This window comes from Nycticebus coucang, chromosome 13 (genome assembly GCF_027406575.1).
Source record: "Nycticebus coucang isolate mNycCou1 chromosome 13, mNycCou1.pri, whole genome shotgun sequence".
Taxonomy (NCBI): domain Eukaryota; kingdom Metazoa; phylum Chordata; class Mammalia; order Primates; family Lorisidae; genus Nycticebus; species Nycticebus coucang.
Window position 1 is genome coordinate 75,262,925 of NC_069792.1, and position 17,469 is coordinate 75,280,393.

Sequence of the window (17,469 nt, forward strand, 5' to 3'; positions counted from 1 at the left end):
TACGCTATACTCTTTATATTTCTTGTCCCAGCACCTCGTTGTTTTCTACAGACACTGGCAGATGGTGCTGATAAAATTCATCCTGCTTTTGAACCAACACAAAAACTCGTACACTATACCCTTTAGATTGATGTGGCATTCTTTCTGTTTTTAAATTAAACTATGATGGTTAGGAAGCATCAAAAGAACTCTCTAAAAGCAAAGCTTTCATCAAGGAAAAACTCTTTGTAAACTCAGGGGGAAGCAATAAGCAGATCATTACAAAGTTATCAGCCCCCTGCAAAGTTATAAATTAAAGACTCAGTGTGGCATCGAGTGGCCAAAAGCAGAGGAGGGAAGGCACGGACTGAGCAGCCTCCCACCTTTTCTTTTGAACTAAATGACAACTGCACACGTTGAAAACACACGAGTCTTCCATTCTTTAAGATTTAATGAAGAATTGGTTAGTAGGAGATAAATTGCACCTTAGAAAATTAGATCATGTGCTCTGTGAAGTATGACTTATACTCTACCCTTAGCCAGTGAATATTAGTAACACACGAGAACTACTTTTGAGCGAGGAAAGGAAAATTTGTACTTTCTACATGAATTATTGCCTCATTCAAAATGTTCTTGCTCCACATCATTTATATTTTTAGCAATCCTCTGTGAAATCTTTTCTTAAAGCATTGTCCCTAGATAAACTTCCTTCCACTCAATGAGATAGATTAATACCTCTCAAGATTCCTAGCATACTCTACATATTCTGCAATTAAAGCAATTATCATACATTATTTTTAATATTTAGCTACCACATATTGAGTGAGAACATGTGAGGTTTGTTTTTCTGTGCGTGTAAGTACTTGATCACAATATGACCTGCCACAGTGGACCACAGGTTCTCAAAGGAAAAAATTATTTCTTAATCAATCTTTCGATCCTCCACACATGAATAATACTTTGTACAGAGAAGGCCCTTATAAATACATTAGAATGAGTGAATTTATTCATTATTACTAATTATGGATGAGGAGGAAAAAAAAACACACAAAATACACGAGCTTGGCAGACGGCAAGGTGGGCAGGCAGCATTTTCCAAAAAGAGCGGGTATCATTTTCTTTGATAGATTAAAAAAAAAATCAAAGTTTAGAGTGGAAGTTGAAGAAAATAAGACTGTAGGGACTTGGGAGGAGTAGGGAAGTAAGGTTTAACCTTGAAACAAAAACAGCAATAGCAAAAGAACCATAGAATGTCTGTTTTAGGATTCCATTTGGATAGAAGAATACTAGGTATTATCCGTTTCAAATTAGTCTTTCTTGGTCGTATATCCTTACTTAAGGGAGAGGATGGTAAGAGGTACTGAGGAGCAGGGGGTGACAGAACTGACAGAGCGATTACTCAGGTTGTACCTGACATTAACCTCTAACAGTGTTGTGATTTTTGTATTTCTGCCTATTCCTCTGGCTAAAGAAATAGTTTCTGAAATCATTCCATTTTTGCTAAAAAGCTCCAGTTAGTAATGGAAAGAACCAGTATTTAGAATAAGGCCTTTCTGATTCCAAAGGTTATCATTTGAATTGAGCAGGAAAAGGAGGCCCACAACAGAGATTAATTTTCACATGGCGTAGAGGAATATCTCATTGCAATCCCTTCAGAATGCTTCTTGGTTGTAAGCATATCAAGTCCTTTTAAAATTCTTGGTTTTAACAATTTTAACAAGTCTTTGTAACTTAGGGAACTTCATGTAAAAATGACTGTCTTCTGGCTGATTTATATACAATATTGCGCTTCTCTTTATAGAAACACTTCTTAAGGAGAGATGCAAGTTATTTTGATAAAGTGTCAAAATGGTAACAAGCTGGGGTGTTGGAATCAGGAGGACGTTTTCAACCTGGCTTCCCTACTATATCACATTTATTCTTGGGAGACATTTCTTCATCACTCGTGTCACACTCGTGCACATCTTGAGTGGAGGTTACAACTGTCCTTCTATCTGTGTACCACATGTCTTTTCAAAGATATTTATATAGAAGATAGCTTAGGCTGGGTGCAGTGGTTCATTTCTATAATCCCAGTGCTTTGGGAGGCTGAGACAGGAGGATTGCTTGAGGACGAGAGTTTGAGATCAGACTAGGCAGCATAGCATGACCTAATTTCTCCAAAAAGTAAGAACAAAAACAAATAAACAAAAATAAAGATTTATCAGGGCATGCACTGTATTCCTAGATACTGGCAAGAATATTGCCTGAGCCCAGGAGGTGGAGTTGCAATGTGCTATGATGGTGCCACTGCACCCCAGTCTGGGAAACAGAGGGAGGCAATATCCTCCCTACTCCTTCGAAAGGAAAAGAAAAGATAATATCCTGGAATAATAGTGTCTTCCACCCAAGTGAAGGACAAGTTTACTTACTACCTTGGGAGACAGAGATAGTTGTTCTTACAGAAAAAAAAAAAAAAACTATAGGCATGATTCCTGCCCATTGTAGAGTTCGGGTTCCTAGGCTAATGGCTCCTTTTGTTGTTGTTGTTTGGTTGTTTCTTTTTTTAATAACACTTAGTACATATCCAGGAATCTCACCCTGGTCATGTCATTCTATGAGAATTAGGGTTTCTGAAACAGGCACAAATCCTGAAACTCTGTCTCCTGGTCCCGCTGTGAGTAGTAATAGTAATGAACACTCATCATTTCTGACACAAGAGTTTTTGTTGTTGTTGTTGTTGTTTTTCCTTAATTACCATCTCTGAAACTGTGGCAGAGAAACTTCAGCCTCTTCATTTTTCTTGATGTTTAATAGTTGAGTAACCTTGAGCAATTAAATAGCTGAGCTTTAGTTTCCTATTACTGTGAAATTTACAAGTAATACTTTTATAAATGTCCTAGCACATTTAGTGTTCAAATAAATGATAGCTGATAGCAGCAGTCCTGCAACCTCAGCAGCAGCAGCGCTGCGGGAGCCGTAGTAGCAGTGACAGTAGAAGCACCAGCAGCAAAGGAATCTAACTGAAAGGATGCGAACACGGAGTGCTGGGTACGGGCTACCTTATCTTATCCTCACAACAAATGGAACGGGTGCTTTTTTTATTTTCTCATTCAATTGTAAAATGAGATAAATGAAATTCCAGTTGTTGAACTAATAATATGCCTGGGGTAACTCATATGGTGACTGGTAATGCTGGGATAAGAGGCTGGGTTTGATGTCCTTAGTTTCAACCTCAGGTCTTAGCAGCCACATGTTTGGGAAGAAGCTAGACAATCTTATAGATAGGAAGTTGGAATCTCCCACATCCCCTTCATAGATGAATTGGAGAAACATGCATCAAAAGATAAATGAATTGTGTTGTATCTCATTTATCTTTTGTTTGTTATAAAAGACGCCCAGAGGAATAACAATGTTGGTCTGCAGAATTTCTGTAGAAAAGATCCATCTATGTATTTAGCTAATGTTGAATCTGTTCAATTTTCTAGCCTCTGTACCTCAAACTTTTCCCATATTATGATATTATTTATGGTCCCAAGAATACAAAATAGTCTTTATAGTATTTATAATAAATAATATAGCATTAATTTCACAAATTTCTATGCTGTCTTCTATCAGAAAGCTTTTACAAAGTTAATTATTGTCCTTATTTCTCAATAAAAACAAAATAATGATTTCAAAAGCCTAATTATATTTCTAAACATCATAAACTGCAGGTGTTTTCTTATATGAATATGAGTGTATATAAACATACCATGTATGCATATAGATACCTGTAGAACACGGCTTCATTTCCCAAATAACCTTAGCATATGTTTGCAAGTATTTATTATTTTCCCGTATTGTCATAGATCATATATATTCATGTGTGTGTATTGTATACATATGTATTTATATATATATGAGAACTCATTTTTTAAATGTTTTCATTGTTTCCAACAAATATTCAAACAGTACAAAACATATATATATATAATCTTACCTCTACAAATAGGAACTGGAAAATCCCATGAAGCTGTATTAACTGAATTGGCTATGCAGGTGAGTTGAGGGTGGCCGTCAAGTATGTATCCAGTGACACAGCTGTAGTGGATCTTGTCCCCAACGTCGAACCTTGTACCGTATAATACACCTTTGGGTGGAACCCCTGGGTTTCCACAAGAGCTGCTCTGCAATTCTATGAAAAAGAGAATTTACAGTTATTTTGATACATGTTTTACTCTTTGGGAATCATAAAATTATATGTAGATGCAGATATCCTTATTTCTTTGGGAAAGAATCGCAAAAATACACTCACTTCAATCCATGTAACAGTGAAATAAGAGAAAGAAATTCAATTTTACTGTTATTTGTGCTAGAAAACTTAATTATAGGTATTTTATGTTAGTTTCATAGTAAGCTTTGAAGTTAATATCACTCATATCATACAGATAATAAAACTGAGTTTAATATTTCCTATGTGGCTTCTTCAAAGTTACATTCTAAAAACATAGTAACAAGCATAATCATTTTCATTTATATGATCTCCAGCACTTTAATGTTTCTGCTTAACCTTAAACCTCAAGCATTCATCTAGTAAAATACTCATTTAGTGTGGAAACTTTGTCATTCAAATGAAAAAAATATAGAGCAGCAGAAATGGAGGCATTTTTTAGGTTAGAGAGATCAGCTGTAATTATTTATTATTAATTTTGAATCTTTAATAAGAATTATAAAAATAACCTAAGCACTACAGTTGTGACATTTTAATTAGGACATTATGAAAATATCTAGAAAATGATTGATACATCAGAGTATTTTACCTATTACCCAGTTATTCAATTAGTTGATATATAAAGGTAAATAAGCATACGAAAATAAGGGATTTTATATAATAATATTCAATTTGGGTTCAGCACCCATAGATCAGTGGTTACGGTACCAGCCACATACACTGGGGCTGGCAGGTTCAAACCCCAAAAGTTCAATTTGGAAAAAGAGCTCATTTTACTTTAAATGAAAAAATACATATCAACAGCAGAATTTACAGAATAAAGAGATTAAGAATGTAAAGGTTTTGGCACAGTAACTGAGATAACGCCAGAAAGGCTATGGTAACCACTGTGATAAAAATGTGTCAAATGGTCTATGAAAAAAAAAAAAAAAGAGATTAAGAATAAATTATTTTCCTCATATTTTTTCTAAATTTTCTATTACTATTATGTTATACTGCACTTACAAATAGTAATCAATAAAAACACAAACAGTAATACATTAATGACACAAAAAGTATTCCAAAATGAATAAGGTCTACAGTTTAATTAATATGTAAAACTGTTAATTTCCTAGTTTTGATAATTTTACTGTGGTTACCTAAGTAGTGATATTAAGGTAAGCTAATTATATGTATAGAACTACTGTTTTTACAAAACAATATCTTAAAAGAATCTACAGTGCAAAAATAAAATATGTTCCCATTTTGCCTTGATATTTATAGGATTTGTGCACTTAATAAGCTACATACAATATTATTCTCTTAAAACCACTGCAATGTTAAATACCACCAATATTAAGTAAAAAATGTCAAAATATACAAAATGTATCATAATGTACATTTAGCTTCAGATCTTCAAAAACAAGGGGCACTTATGCATAAGAATTGTATACAGAGATGAAATCATCTTTTTCTATAATTTGATTACAGTAATTTTTGGAATTTCTTTCTAAATTTACATTAGTTTTGCTGTATAAACTTTCTAATACAAGAAAAAATATTACAGATTAATTTAAAATATGAGGTGGCTTCATAGAGGAAAAATGTAATGAGGACAGAACATCCCTATTTGTAAAATATTTGTAAAAATTTGTAAAGTATTTTAAATGACAATAATTAAGGTATATTTCTAAATATTTCACTCTATTATTTCTGTAAGACATAAGCTGACTATGCTTTTTTTTTTTTTTTTTTTTTTTTTGTAGAGACAGAGTCTCACTGTACCGCCCTCGGGTAGAGTGCCGTGGCGTCACACAGCTCACAGCAACCTCTAACTTTTGGGCTTACGCGATTCTCTTGCCTCAGCCTCCCGAGTAGCTGGGACTACAGGCGCCCGCCACAACGCCCGGCTATTTTTTTGTTGCAGTTTGGCCGGGGCTGGGTTTGAACCCGCCACCCTCGGCATATGGGGCCGACGACCTACTCACTGAGCCACAGGCGCCGCCCGCTGACTATGCTTTTTAAGTAAAACAATACAAATTTATTGTTTGTGAATTTTGAACTAGTTTTAAAGAAATGCTTTGAAAAGTAGTCTTATGGGGCGGTGCCTGTGGCTCAAGGAGTAGAGCGCTGGTCCCATATGCTGGAGGTGGCGGGTTCAAACCCAGCCCTGGCCAAAAACCACAAAAAAAAAAAAAAAAAGAAAAGTAGTCTTATGAAATACCTAATTTTTGAAAAATTAATATATATTTGCTGCAAGAAATAGCGAGGTTAATAAGTTTTGGTAAAGTGAATAAGAACTCAATTCCCTGAATATAGTAATAACAAAGGAAACACTTGTAATGAAACTATAGCCTTGGCCTTAGAATCAATCTACTACTTTCCTTTCTACCCTCCAAAAAATAATTAAGGTCAGGACTTCAATTATCATACAGTTATATATCCAGGAGAAAAGTACTTTCCAAATTATTCCACAGGAAGCAGTAATTTGAGGGAAAACATGAGGATGAAAAGAAGTCTCTAAATATGATCAGTTTTATTCAAAATTTACTTTGTTTTAAATGAACAAATAAAGATTACCCAGAACAAAATAGCTAAAGCAAAAATGGAAAACCTGTCAGGTATAACAATGAATGAATAATAACATTGGATTAATTCCTTTTTTTTTTTGGAGACAGTCTCACTACATTGCCCTTGTTAAAGTGCTGTGGCGAACTTGAACTCTTGGGCTTACGCGATTCTCTTGCCTCAGCATCCCAAGTAGCTGGGACTACAGGCTCCTGCCTCAACACCCGGCTATTTTTTGTTGTAGTTGTCATTGTTGTTTAGCAGGCCTGGGCAGGGCTTGAACCCGCCAGCCTGGGAGCATGTGTCCGGCGCCCTAACCACAAAGCTATGGGCACTGAGCCATTGGATTGATTGATTCTTATCTAATCTTCTGCCTGTGGCTCAATTATATTTCATCTATATACTGATAACAATTTAGGTCATTTGAAGGTAAAACTCAAAGAATATGATTTTAAAACATACCTTGTCCTCCTCGCAAACCAGCATGAGGAAGGATAAATAACCAGAGTGGAAACCATGGGAAGTGAAGAAGAGGGACATGAAGGAAATAAAATACTCATGACAATAGAGATAGGACAGGGTCGGGAGGTCTGTCTGTCCGCAGCCAGCCAGCCCTGAAGGGGGGAAGTAGCTTTACTTATAAAGTATCTTTAACAAGGTAAATCTTAACACCTGGGGTAAGGATTTACTTTAAGGAGGAAAAGCTGTGATAAGGAAAGTACACTGGCAGGTGAAAAGAATGTTAATCTAGGAGGAGATGTGGCTTGTGGGGGTCGTTCCCTGAATGCTCCCCCAGATTGTGAGGGTTCATGCCACCTCACATCCCGTTCCCCGCACTCAACCATGTTCAATAAGTAAAATATAAACTGATCATTAATATAGATTTAAATGTTTATAAAAGGTAGTGATTTTGCTTAAAAATGTGAAATCATTCTGAAGGAAAATAGAGATTTAAATAATAAAATGAAAAATTTTTGTGTAATTCATCAGAGGCACATGCAAAATAGTCATATTGTACTTGTTACCTCACTGTCTGTCTGAAGCAAATAATTACATCTAAAAACAGAGTTGTTTCGCCTCTCATTTATCTCCTTTCACCAATAGATGACATTGATACATTGATTAAAAAGTTAAAGTGAGTCAAATAAAACAAATATAGAACTGGATTAATTGTCATCTGATATCCGATAATCCAGGAATTAAAATAAGATTGGAGTGGGAGAGGTAATACTTTAAAACTTTTAAATCATTTTTACCTGATTGTTGGCTAAGCACAGAATGAATTTTTAGAAATGCAAAAATAAATTTAAAATAATTATTCTGTGCTACAGCCTTTTGAGTTCTCATCTTGGAATCAATGTCATAGGATCACACTTGGAAGTAAAACAAATATTTAGAGTTGACAGTCTTGTTAAATTGAGAAGGTCATGGGAAAACAAGTCTGAAGATTTTTCACTGAAAACATGTCTCTGAAGATGTCAGAGGCCCTATATGTTAAGTATATTGCTTTAGCCATAACAGATGATTTAGTCAATTTAAAGTTCATCTGTTTTTGGATGGAAAGAGTATATTTTGTTTAACCTCTCTTCTCACAGGTATTGAAATTATCAGCAAATATGAAAGTGTTTTGGCAATACAAACTATTCTAGTGTATAAAGGATAAATTATTTACACATCAATATAATTCCTTAGACAATATTCAAGATAAATTTTTAAAAATCTCATTGTGTTATTTAAGGTAGAGTTTAGGGACACTGTACTATGTCAGTTAAATGAAGATGTAAAATAAATTACATGATAAAGGACACAATACTTTAACCATCAGAAGCTTGTAAGGGTTACCATTAACATTGCTCTGTGATGTGTAACAATTAGCACAATATCACCTCTCTCACTTTCTGAGTTTACAATTTGAGAAAGTGACCTTCATTGTTGAGTATCAGCCTTGAATCCTAGGCTATTCAATAGACATTAGGCATCCATTTTTCCTTTTTTATCTCAACAAATACTTAATATCATACCTCATTTCCCCTATTGTACAGAAAAGGAATCTGAGTCTTGGGTAGATTAAATAACTAATAAATAGTAGATATGTGGTTCATGCCTAGATTTCCTAACTTAAATGCCTTAGATCACTTCGCAATAATATAATGCTAATTAGGAAAAGAAGATATGTATTCCACAAGTGTTTTTTAAGAATCTATCCTCAGCAATGCTCTGGGCACAAAATCTTGCAGAAGAGACAAACGATCCTGCATTCACAGATATATAACTTGGTGGTGACCACAAATAATAAGTAAGTGATTACAGAATATTTTATTTATTTATTTTTTTAGATACAGAGTCTCACTTTGTTGCCCTCGGTAGAGTGCTATGGCATCACAGCTCACAGCAACCTCCAGCTCTTGGGCTTGTGATTACAGAATATTAACTATAATGTGTCAAATAGTATAAAGGGAACATTTAAGTTATAATAAAAGCATATAATGGAGAAAACTTAATTAGTCTTGAATAAAGGAGGTCTGGAAAAGGACTTCCCTGTAAAGTAAGGCTTAAATTGTGATCTGAGGTAGGGTAAGAAATTAGCTTGATTTTTTTTTTTAAAGAACTATTAAACTAGTATATTCAAAACAGAAAAGCATAAGGATCCAAGTACTATAGTAGTTATTAGGTTTGACAATATTGTGAAGACAGGTCTTATGGATGTGTTGGGGTGGAAACTAAATATATTCCAAAAGGACTGATCATAGATAGGTTTGTGTAGTGACTATATATACTTTTAATAGACTCGTGGATATAAAGGGGGACTATAACCATCATTAAATATTTGGTAGTAGGGTGCAATAAGCTCTTCAGAATTATTTATTAGTAAATAATTGAAATTCATTCTAAATGTACATGGAACAGAGATTTTTCACAAGCACACGTAATATACAGTGTATGGGTTTGCTAATTTAACACTGATTTAATCTTCAATGGGAAAAATCTATATTCAAAAAATCATCAAAGTTAAATTTTAAAAAATAATTGTAGTCAAAATGATGAATGCATATTATTTTAATATGTGAATACCAACTTTGTAAAAATTTGATATGATTACAAAAAACAGTATCTATAAGCCATTTATATTCTGTTATCTCAATAACTTGCAACTTTATAATTATTATAATCAATTTTGCATTTGAATCATCAAAAGTAGGTGTGATAATGTTATGATCTACTAGAGGAAAGGTCGTATGTACCAAATCTTCATTAAGGCTAATTAAGTATGTTGGATCATTCTCGATGTCTTTAAAATTAATAAAAAAATAGGAATTCAGTCAAGGATACATTTCAATTACTCTTTTTTAAGTCTTAGAGGAAATTCAATGTCTAACCTTAACTTTTGGTAGAAAAATTATATAACCAAATTCACAAAATATTTCTGTGTCATTGTTCATTCATATTTCACCTGTTAAAATCATATATCAAGCACATCCTAAGCAAAGTGTATACCAGAAGGTATCTTTGATGACCTGCTACCTAAAAAAAGAAATCCAGCTGATTTTAAAAAAGAAGAAAAAAAGATTAAAATGCAGCTTAAATTTTGAAAGACAATACATGTAAAGGACTATGGAAAAAAGAGATTTTTGGCACGATTTCCTTGGAAAAATTAAAATATCACTCTTATCAAGCATTTTAGAAAACAAAAAGTGACTTATACTAATAAACATATTAAAACAATCACAGCTCTAAAAAACAAATCCTCAATTTGGGGGAGTACATAGGTAGTTGGAAAAGACAAATGTTTAGCAAATTATCAGACAAATAAACCTGACCTTGAAAATTGGAATGAAGAATAAAAAAAATAAAAAAGAATAACAGCTATCACAACTACAGAATTGCATAATTATTCAGTCAAATAGATGAAGCATAATCCTGCTGAGATCAATTAACAATGCTTTAAAACATTGAAAAATTATATCTAGTAAGGGAAGTAAGATCAAGTTGTTTGTACTTCTTACAGAAAATTAATCTCAGGGTTTTATTTCCCAGATGGTTAAAAATAATTTAGGACAGTGTAACACGGAGCTGAGGGGAAATGTTTTGCACCTAGTACGTAGCACCTCTTGCCCTGAGACTGCAAAGCACTTAACTAACTAATACATTTTCAAACCTTTTTAATGGTTGAACATATTCTTCATTACAATTATGAATAATTTTATTCACATGGGACATAGAGGGTGTAGTTTGAGAACTCACTTGGGCCTTTAGCTGAAGAAAATGTTTTGTGAGTATTTTGAATTGCTTGTCACATCTTTCATTTCCTCATGAACTTTTCTTTCAGTACACAGAAGGGAGTGAAATGTACTTCGTCACACACTTGCTTCCTGACCAGACTGTAAGCATTTGGAGAAGAGGAGGCTTGAATTCATCTTTATTTATCAAAAATTTAGTATACTGTGTTGCTGACAAGCAAGAAAAGAATTGGGTAAATCAAATTATATGTTTAATAGAAAGATATGAAAGTTGATCATCGTGCAGAGCTTATAAAAGTAAATGCTTAGACAGAAAATTACAGTGTGGAACCTGCGGTGTGTAACAGAGGGCTAGGTATATTGTAAATTGAACTTGGTCATAATAGACACTAGATTGTATTAGCAGCATGTAATCGTGTATGGGTCAAATTACATAGTTATGCCTTTCAATTCTGTTTCTCTATGAAAATGCATTCACTTCTATAAGTCATTTCCTCTCTATGAGCATAATTCCTAAGCTGCTAGTGATGCCACAGACCTCCTTGGGATACTACAGATGAGAAAACATGAGGCAACTTTCACCATTTCAAAAGTCATCCTGAAATTTCAGAAAGGACTACTATCACAACCAAAAGAACAAATGCCCATTATTTGCTATTATTACTTTATATTAATTAAAAGGGAATAAATTATTGACTGCTGGAAAAGAAATGAGAGCAAAACAGTACTTTCTCAGCCAGGCTGCCTGGAGGGAAATAGATTACTAGATGGATTTAGCAGGGGAAATAAACATTGATTGAAATGTATTTCAGGCGGTAGGAGAAAAGTCTGTTGTCATAAGTTTTTTTATTCTCAAAATAAATCTTGAGGTAGCCTAGGCTGGATATATTTCCAAGGGAAGGAAGTATGAAGTGGTGGAAGAGTGAGTGTAAAACAAAACACGTAAACATTTATGCTATTTGGGGAATAACATTATGTTTTGATATTTTGGGTACAGATATGACCCACTGGCACTACAGAGAAGCATGTAGGAGTCAGAATAAGATGAATACTCTAATACAAGGTAGAAAGTGCACTACACAGCATACAAGGATGAGCTGTTACTTATTTTTATCTGTAAATAAGGGGTGATTAGTGTTGTTTTTCAAGTTCAAATATCTGTGCCCGTTTTGGTAAAATAAACTTTAATACCTAAAATGAGCTTATGAAAAAATACAATATTTTTTGTTTCGTAAATTAGCTACAAATGTATTGAGATGGTTGAGTGAAAAGGTCAAGAAAGATTAAAAAAAAAGATTAAGAATATTAGTAACTAACTATATTCTTTTTTATTTTATTGTTAAATTATAGCTGTGTATATTAGTGCAATCAAGGGGTACAATGTTCTGGTTTCATATACAATCTGAAATATTCTCATCAAACTGTTCAACGTAGCCTTCATGGCATTTTCTTAATTATTGTACGTAGACATTTGTATTCTGCATTTAGTTAAGTTTCGCCTGTACCTATTCTAAGATGCACCGTGGGTGTGGCCCTAACCTCCCCCCTCCCTTCCCCTCCCTTGGCCCTTTCCCCATATTCTTGTGGAAACTAACTATATTCTTATAGCTGCCAGAAAATTGTCAAAACAAAAAATAGAAATACAGAAAAGAAGCATCTTAGCAGCCATACTCACTTTAAAGTTCCTGAACATAGACTAATGTTGTATCTGGTATGGGGTAGAATTTGATAGCTTGATTCAGTACAAAAGAAAAATATGAATAGATGCTTCTCTCCTAGTCACAGAATTTGTGGTACAAATTTAAGTATTGTATTAAAACTTTTCTATAAAAGTAATTTAATTCTGTGAAAAGATGTGTTAAGTTGATCATGGATAGTTTACTGATTATATATTCATCAAATATGTTGACTGGGAAATACCATTGTATTTTAGCAATTAATCCATCATCAAATAATTATCAAAACCTTAGGCATAAATGTCAAAGGGCTATAAAATTACGATACCATTCCCGTCTTCTTGAAACTTCTAACTCAGAAAGATGAGACTTACATAGTAATGATCTTCTAGAAATTAAAAGATAAAGTTGATTCCATGAGCTGAAAACTTAAAAAATTTTTACTATTACTACATTGACCATCCCTACATTGACCATCTTCATAAACTGACCTAATTTTCATAGACTGAACATACACCACAGGTGCATATCAGTGTAGTAGGCTTAATTGCTTATGTCAACCATCTCTGTATATTGACCAGTTTGTTGACCAGCAGAACTTACAAAGGTTCTACTCACACAAAAGAAAGATTTCTGTATGCAAAGAGATAAGATTCTAGTTGGAGAGGAGCCAAAGGAAGAGTCAAATGAATCAGAGAGGAGTGTGCAAGATCTGGTCAAGGGCAATGCACAGAACAGGCTGGTTTGAGTAGAGCACCATACCCATGAGGAAACTCAGAATGACATTGCAGGAAAGAATATTAGGGTTGCACTTTGGAGACACTTGGAATTACTATTTTAGGGTCAGTGCTGAACTGTTGCTGCTGCTGCTGCTGATATTGCTTCCAATAACAAAAACAAAACAAACAAAAATTCTTAAGGGATTGGCACAAATAAGACAGCAGTTATTTCTTTGCATGTGACTCTCTAATTGGTCTAAGCTAGGAAAGACTGGACAGGGCCCTCAGGTCATTAGAGACTGAAGTCTTTTTTCCATCTTGTTGTGGACTAAAATCTAACGTAATCAACAACGTTTACCAGGCTTTTTTACAATCTGGCCCCGACATATCTTTATAGCTTTTGTGTCCATTTGTCTGTCAACCCCTAGGGTATTACCTCTATCTGCAAGGTAAAGCCAGGTAGGTGAAATGTCAAATTCTAGGCTACTGGGGATTGAATGAGGGGATGCTGGGCCAAAGAAACCGTCTCTCCTTCTCTTCACTCCTGAAAATCCTGTCTCACAGCTACATACACTTACATTCTAAGTTTTCTGGGAGATGGCAGAGAAGTTTTGCTTTGTTTTTATTTTTGTTTTATCATCAAGGCCAGCTATAGATCCTTATGGATCAGAGGAAATAGATGGAGTAGGAAAATGTATGGTCACAAAAAATACCCCAAGCAAAGAAAGAGGAATATTTCATGGTCAATGGTCAGGGAAATGAATGGATCCTATGGGACAGGCATAATGAAGAGCTTTCTGTCCTGGAAGACCTCAGTCCTGTTCTCTAGGAGGTGCCCCTCTGTCCTGTGTCTCTGTCGTCCCCTGCCATGTGGTGCTAGAGAGTAAATTATCTTTGGGATAGAGCAGTGCTGATAGCTACATCAGCTAATGTAAGTTAGGTGCTTGAATATTGCCTTAGGGATTGACAACACTGAGTTTTATTTGGCTAATAACTGTGTCCACAAATTTATTTGGAATTGTTTTTTTTTGTTGTTTTCCAGGGTGGGGGGGTGGTATTTTGTCGCGCCAGTGAAGACACTCCTCCAGCCCCAATTTGTTCTAGCCACGCCTTTCCTCCTTTTTTTCCAGGGGACTACCTTGAGGTGAACTAAAACAATAGTTCTGGGCAGCAATCAGACCTTCTCTATCCTTAGACTAAGAAACTTAATAGAAGATTCTGGTAAATCTTTTTAACCCCTGCTATACAGAAGCAGTTAGCTTTTCCGACCCATAATTCCTCAGAATTTTAAACCCTACTTCCTTTAATCTCTCTTTGAAAATGACTGATTTATGCTTGAGTTCTTCTCTGTTTTATTCTTAATTTTTTTTATTGGTGCTTAGTAATCATATATGTTTTTGGAGTATGTGCAATATTTTGATGCCTAAGTACAATATGTATTAATCAAATCAGGGGAATTGGATGTGTGTGTGGGCTTAAAAAACAAAAGCAACTCTAAATGTGTTCTTCCTCTGCTCTCACACCACTCTAACCACAATAGATACAGAAAATGTAAGCGATCAAATGTATGCATGGGGTTCTTCCCTCCACCAAGCAAGCAAGCAATTTTGCGGTGGACAGTAACTGGGTGTCTTCCTATTCTATTCTGACACTGTTTAACTGGAGACAGCATCAGATCTCACAATTTGAGGGCTTAGTTCCCAAGCCTTACCTATGCCACCAGGCACCAGATGCAAATTTGGATGCCAAGAACTTTTGACCAATTGGTTTCAAACCAGGGACTGGTACCACACCTTCACATGCTCTTTTTAACCTCATCCTTTTGACCTAGAGCCTCAATGGTTTGCCTTTCACACTGTCACAAGCAATTACTTCACCAGCCACTTGCCATAATACACAAAAGTCACTAGCTGTCAAACTCATAATATTGGTTTTCTTGGTGCTACTTCTGACCATGAAACAGTGAAACATGTTTTATATTTTTATTTTAACACATTACTTCTAGTACAAATATTTCACCACTGACAGAAGAAAAAAGAACGCTTAAAAAAGTATTTAATATAGGTTCTAGGAGTAGGTTCTAATCTGAACTTTTGACTAGTAAAGAATTCAACCAATAATGGGACGGCTACCTTGAGGCCACCATTAGAATTCAGTTTACCAGTAGTTACCGCTGCTTTCCTACCAATCTCTGAACAGTGGACAGAGATTGAGGAAAAACACCTGAAATTACTGAAGCAGTAACCATTCCAAATTGTATAAAAGCATGAATGTATTCATGATCTATGTGTATATAAAAATAAAAGAAAATTTCACCCCAAGATATAAGACCTTGGCATAGAAAGTATTTTAAATTAAAGGTTCTTAGAAATCAGGGCCTTGGAAGGGATTTTCCCTCTATCTTCCTCAACCCAGATAGACCCCTCAAAAAGAATATTTGATTTCCCTTCCTCTCCTTGTTATCCCAATATATTACAGGAAAAAAGATCAAGAAAACAAATTGTTTAAAATATAGTACCTCTCTCTCAGATTAATTTAATTTCCAGTGAGAAAATTTATTTACAACGCAACCTATTACCCACCCCATTTGTTCTCCAAAGTATCTATTAGTTTTCCCTAGTAACCATTTATTACTCCTAAGCAGAATTCTCTATATTCCTCATCTCCCTCTCCCCTCTAAAATGAAGGTGTATGCATTTCTAGCCCCTGCTGAGATACTGGGTAATCACTCTGTGATTCTTCCCGTGATCACCATAGATAAATCTCTCTTTCTTATTAATCTGCCTTATTGTCAGTAGATCTTTCAGTGAAACTTCTGGGGATGGCGGGGTAATTTTCTCTCACTTCCACATTGCATTCCAAAGATCAGGGAGTCACAGTAAAAGGCAACAAAGATGATCACTGTGGTTTAACCTACAGAAAGCTGGAAATTACTGGAAATTGCCATACAATTGTAATACTAATAATGAAATTGATAGCCAGAATCTGCGGGAAAATTGTGTGTGCCTAAATTTCATGTTTCATTGTTGTATAGTTGGACACCTTTGATGGAACTTAACTCACATACCCTACAAAAGAGCATCGGAAATGTAGATCTGTTTTGTTTTTTTGTTTTCTAACTTTTTAAGAGAAAATGAAATGGAGAGTGATGCAACTTAATCGCACTGCCTAAGATTCAGTTTCTCTCCTTCATCCTATTTTAGTTTATAGCTTATTTTTAAAACACCTTACCCAATTCTTCCAACTCCGCTTTCAAAAGAAAATCTGATTTCCCACTTAATGATCAAAATCTCCATAATCTCACCGTTAGGTGTGGAGGGAGCAGCTGTCATTTGATTCCCAGCACCCAAGTAAGGCTACAGGTACTGAGTCAACAGAATGGATGAACGGAATAAGCAGGTGTAAAAAGGCAAATTGCCAAAGTTTTATTAAAGATTAAAGCATAGCACTTTCCAATGAAGGAATGGGTCCCGGGAGTGGAGAAGACCTTAAGATTAACAAGAACTCTGCTTTTATGCTGACTCCCTAATTTTATGTTAAGTGTGTGTGGGGGGAGATATTCATGGTTTTACTTGGAAAAGGGTGGAGATGGCCTGGAATTGGGAACCCTCTCTTTTTATATACTTGTAAGGTAATTTCCAAGGCTTGCCATAATATTTGTAAAGCGCCATGGTGCTGGTGGGTATGATTTTTACTAGGGACACTGCTACCTCAACTGTGTGCATGCTCCAAAGACACTCTGTCGAGGCTTTGACAATATCTTTACTTTGTGATTTTTCTGTCTCTTTCTGATTGATCAGTCCTTGGAGACTCCCTTGACACATTTGTTCTTTCCTGAGACCCTCCCTCTCTAGTGTCATAATCAGTCTGTTCCCACCACGACCGAAGTCAATATGACTACATTTGTGTGTTCACGTTAGAAAGTCTCAGGGGCATTGGTCAATTCCCCCAAATAACCAGCTCCCTAAACAAACCACCTGCAAGGTCTCTATTAGCCCCGTTCTCATAACAACTCAAGCCCACCTGACCCAAGCTAGTCTACAATAGCACCTACCACCCACCCTGCTCATATCTAACTAGTGGGCAACCTCACACTAACCCTTTATATTTCTCCAAAG

General features: G+C 35.1%; 1 protein-coding gene across 3 annotated transcripts in view; it reads right to left on the reverse strand.

The window, feature by feature from the left end:
• Positions 1-17,469, reverse strand: part of CSMD3 (CUB and Sushi multiple domains 3) — a 1,164,849-nt gene that overhangs the window by 910,957 nt on the left and 236,423 nt on the right. For all 3 annotated transcript variants that reach the window (XM_053559351.1, XM_053559349.1, XM_053559348.1), the window contains exon 4: positions 3,941-4,135. In XM_053559351.1, coding sequence (XP_053415326.1) covers positions 3,941-4,135 — 195 coding nt within the window. The remainder of the gene's footprint in view (positions 1-3,940; positions 4,136-17,469) is intronic.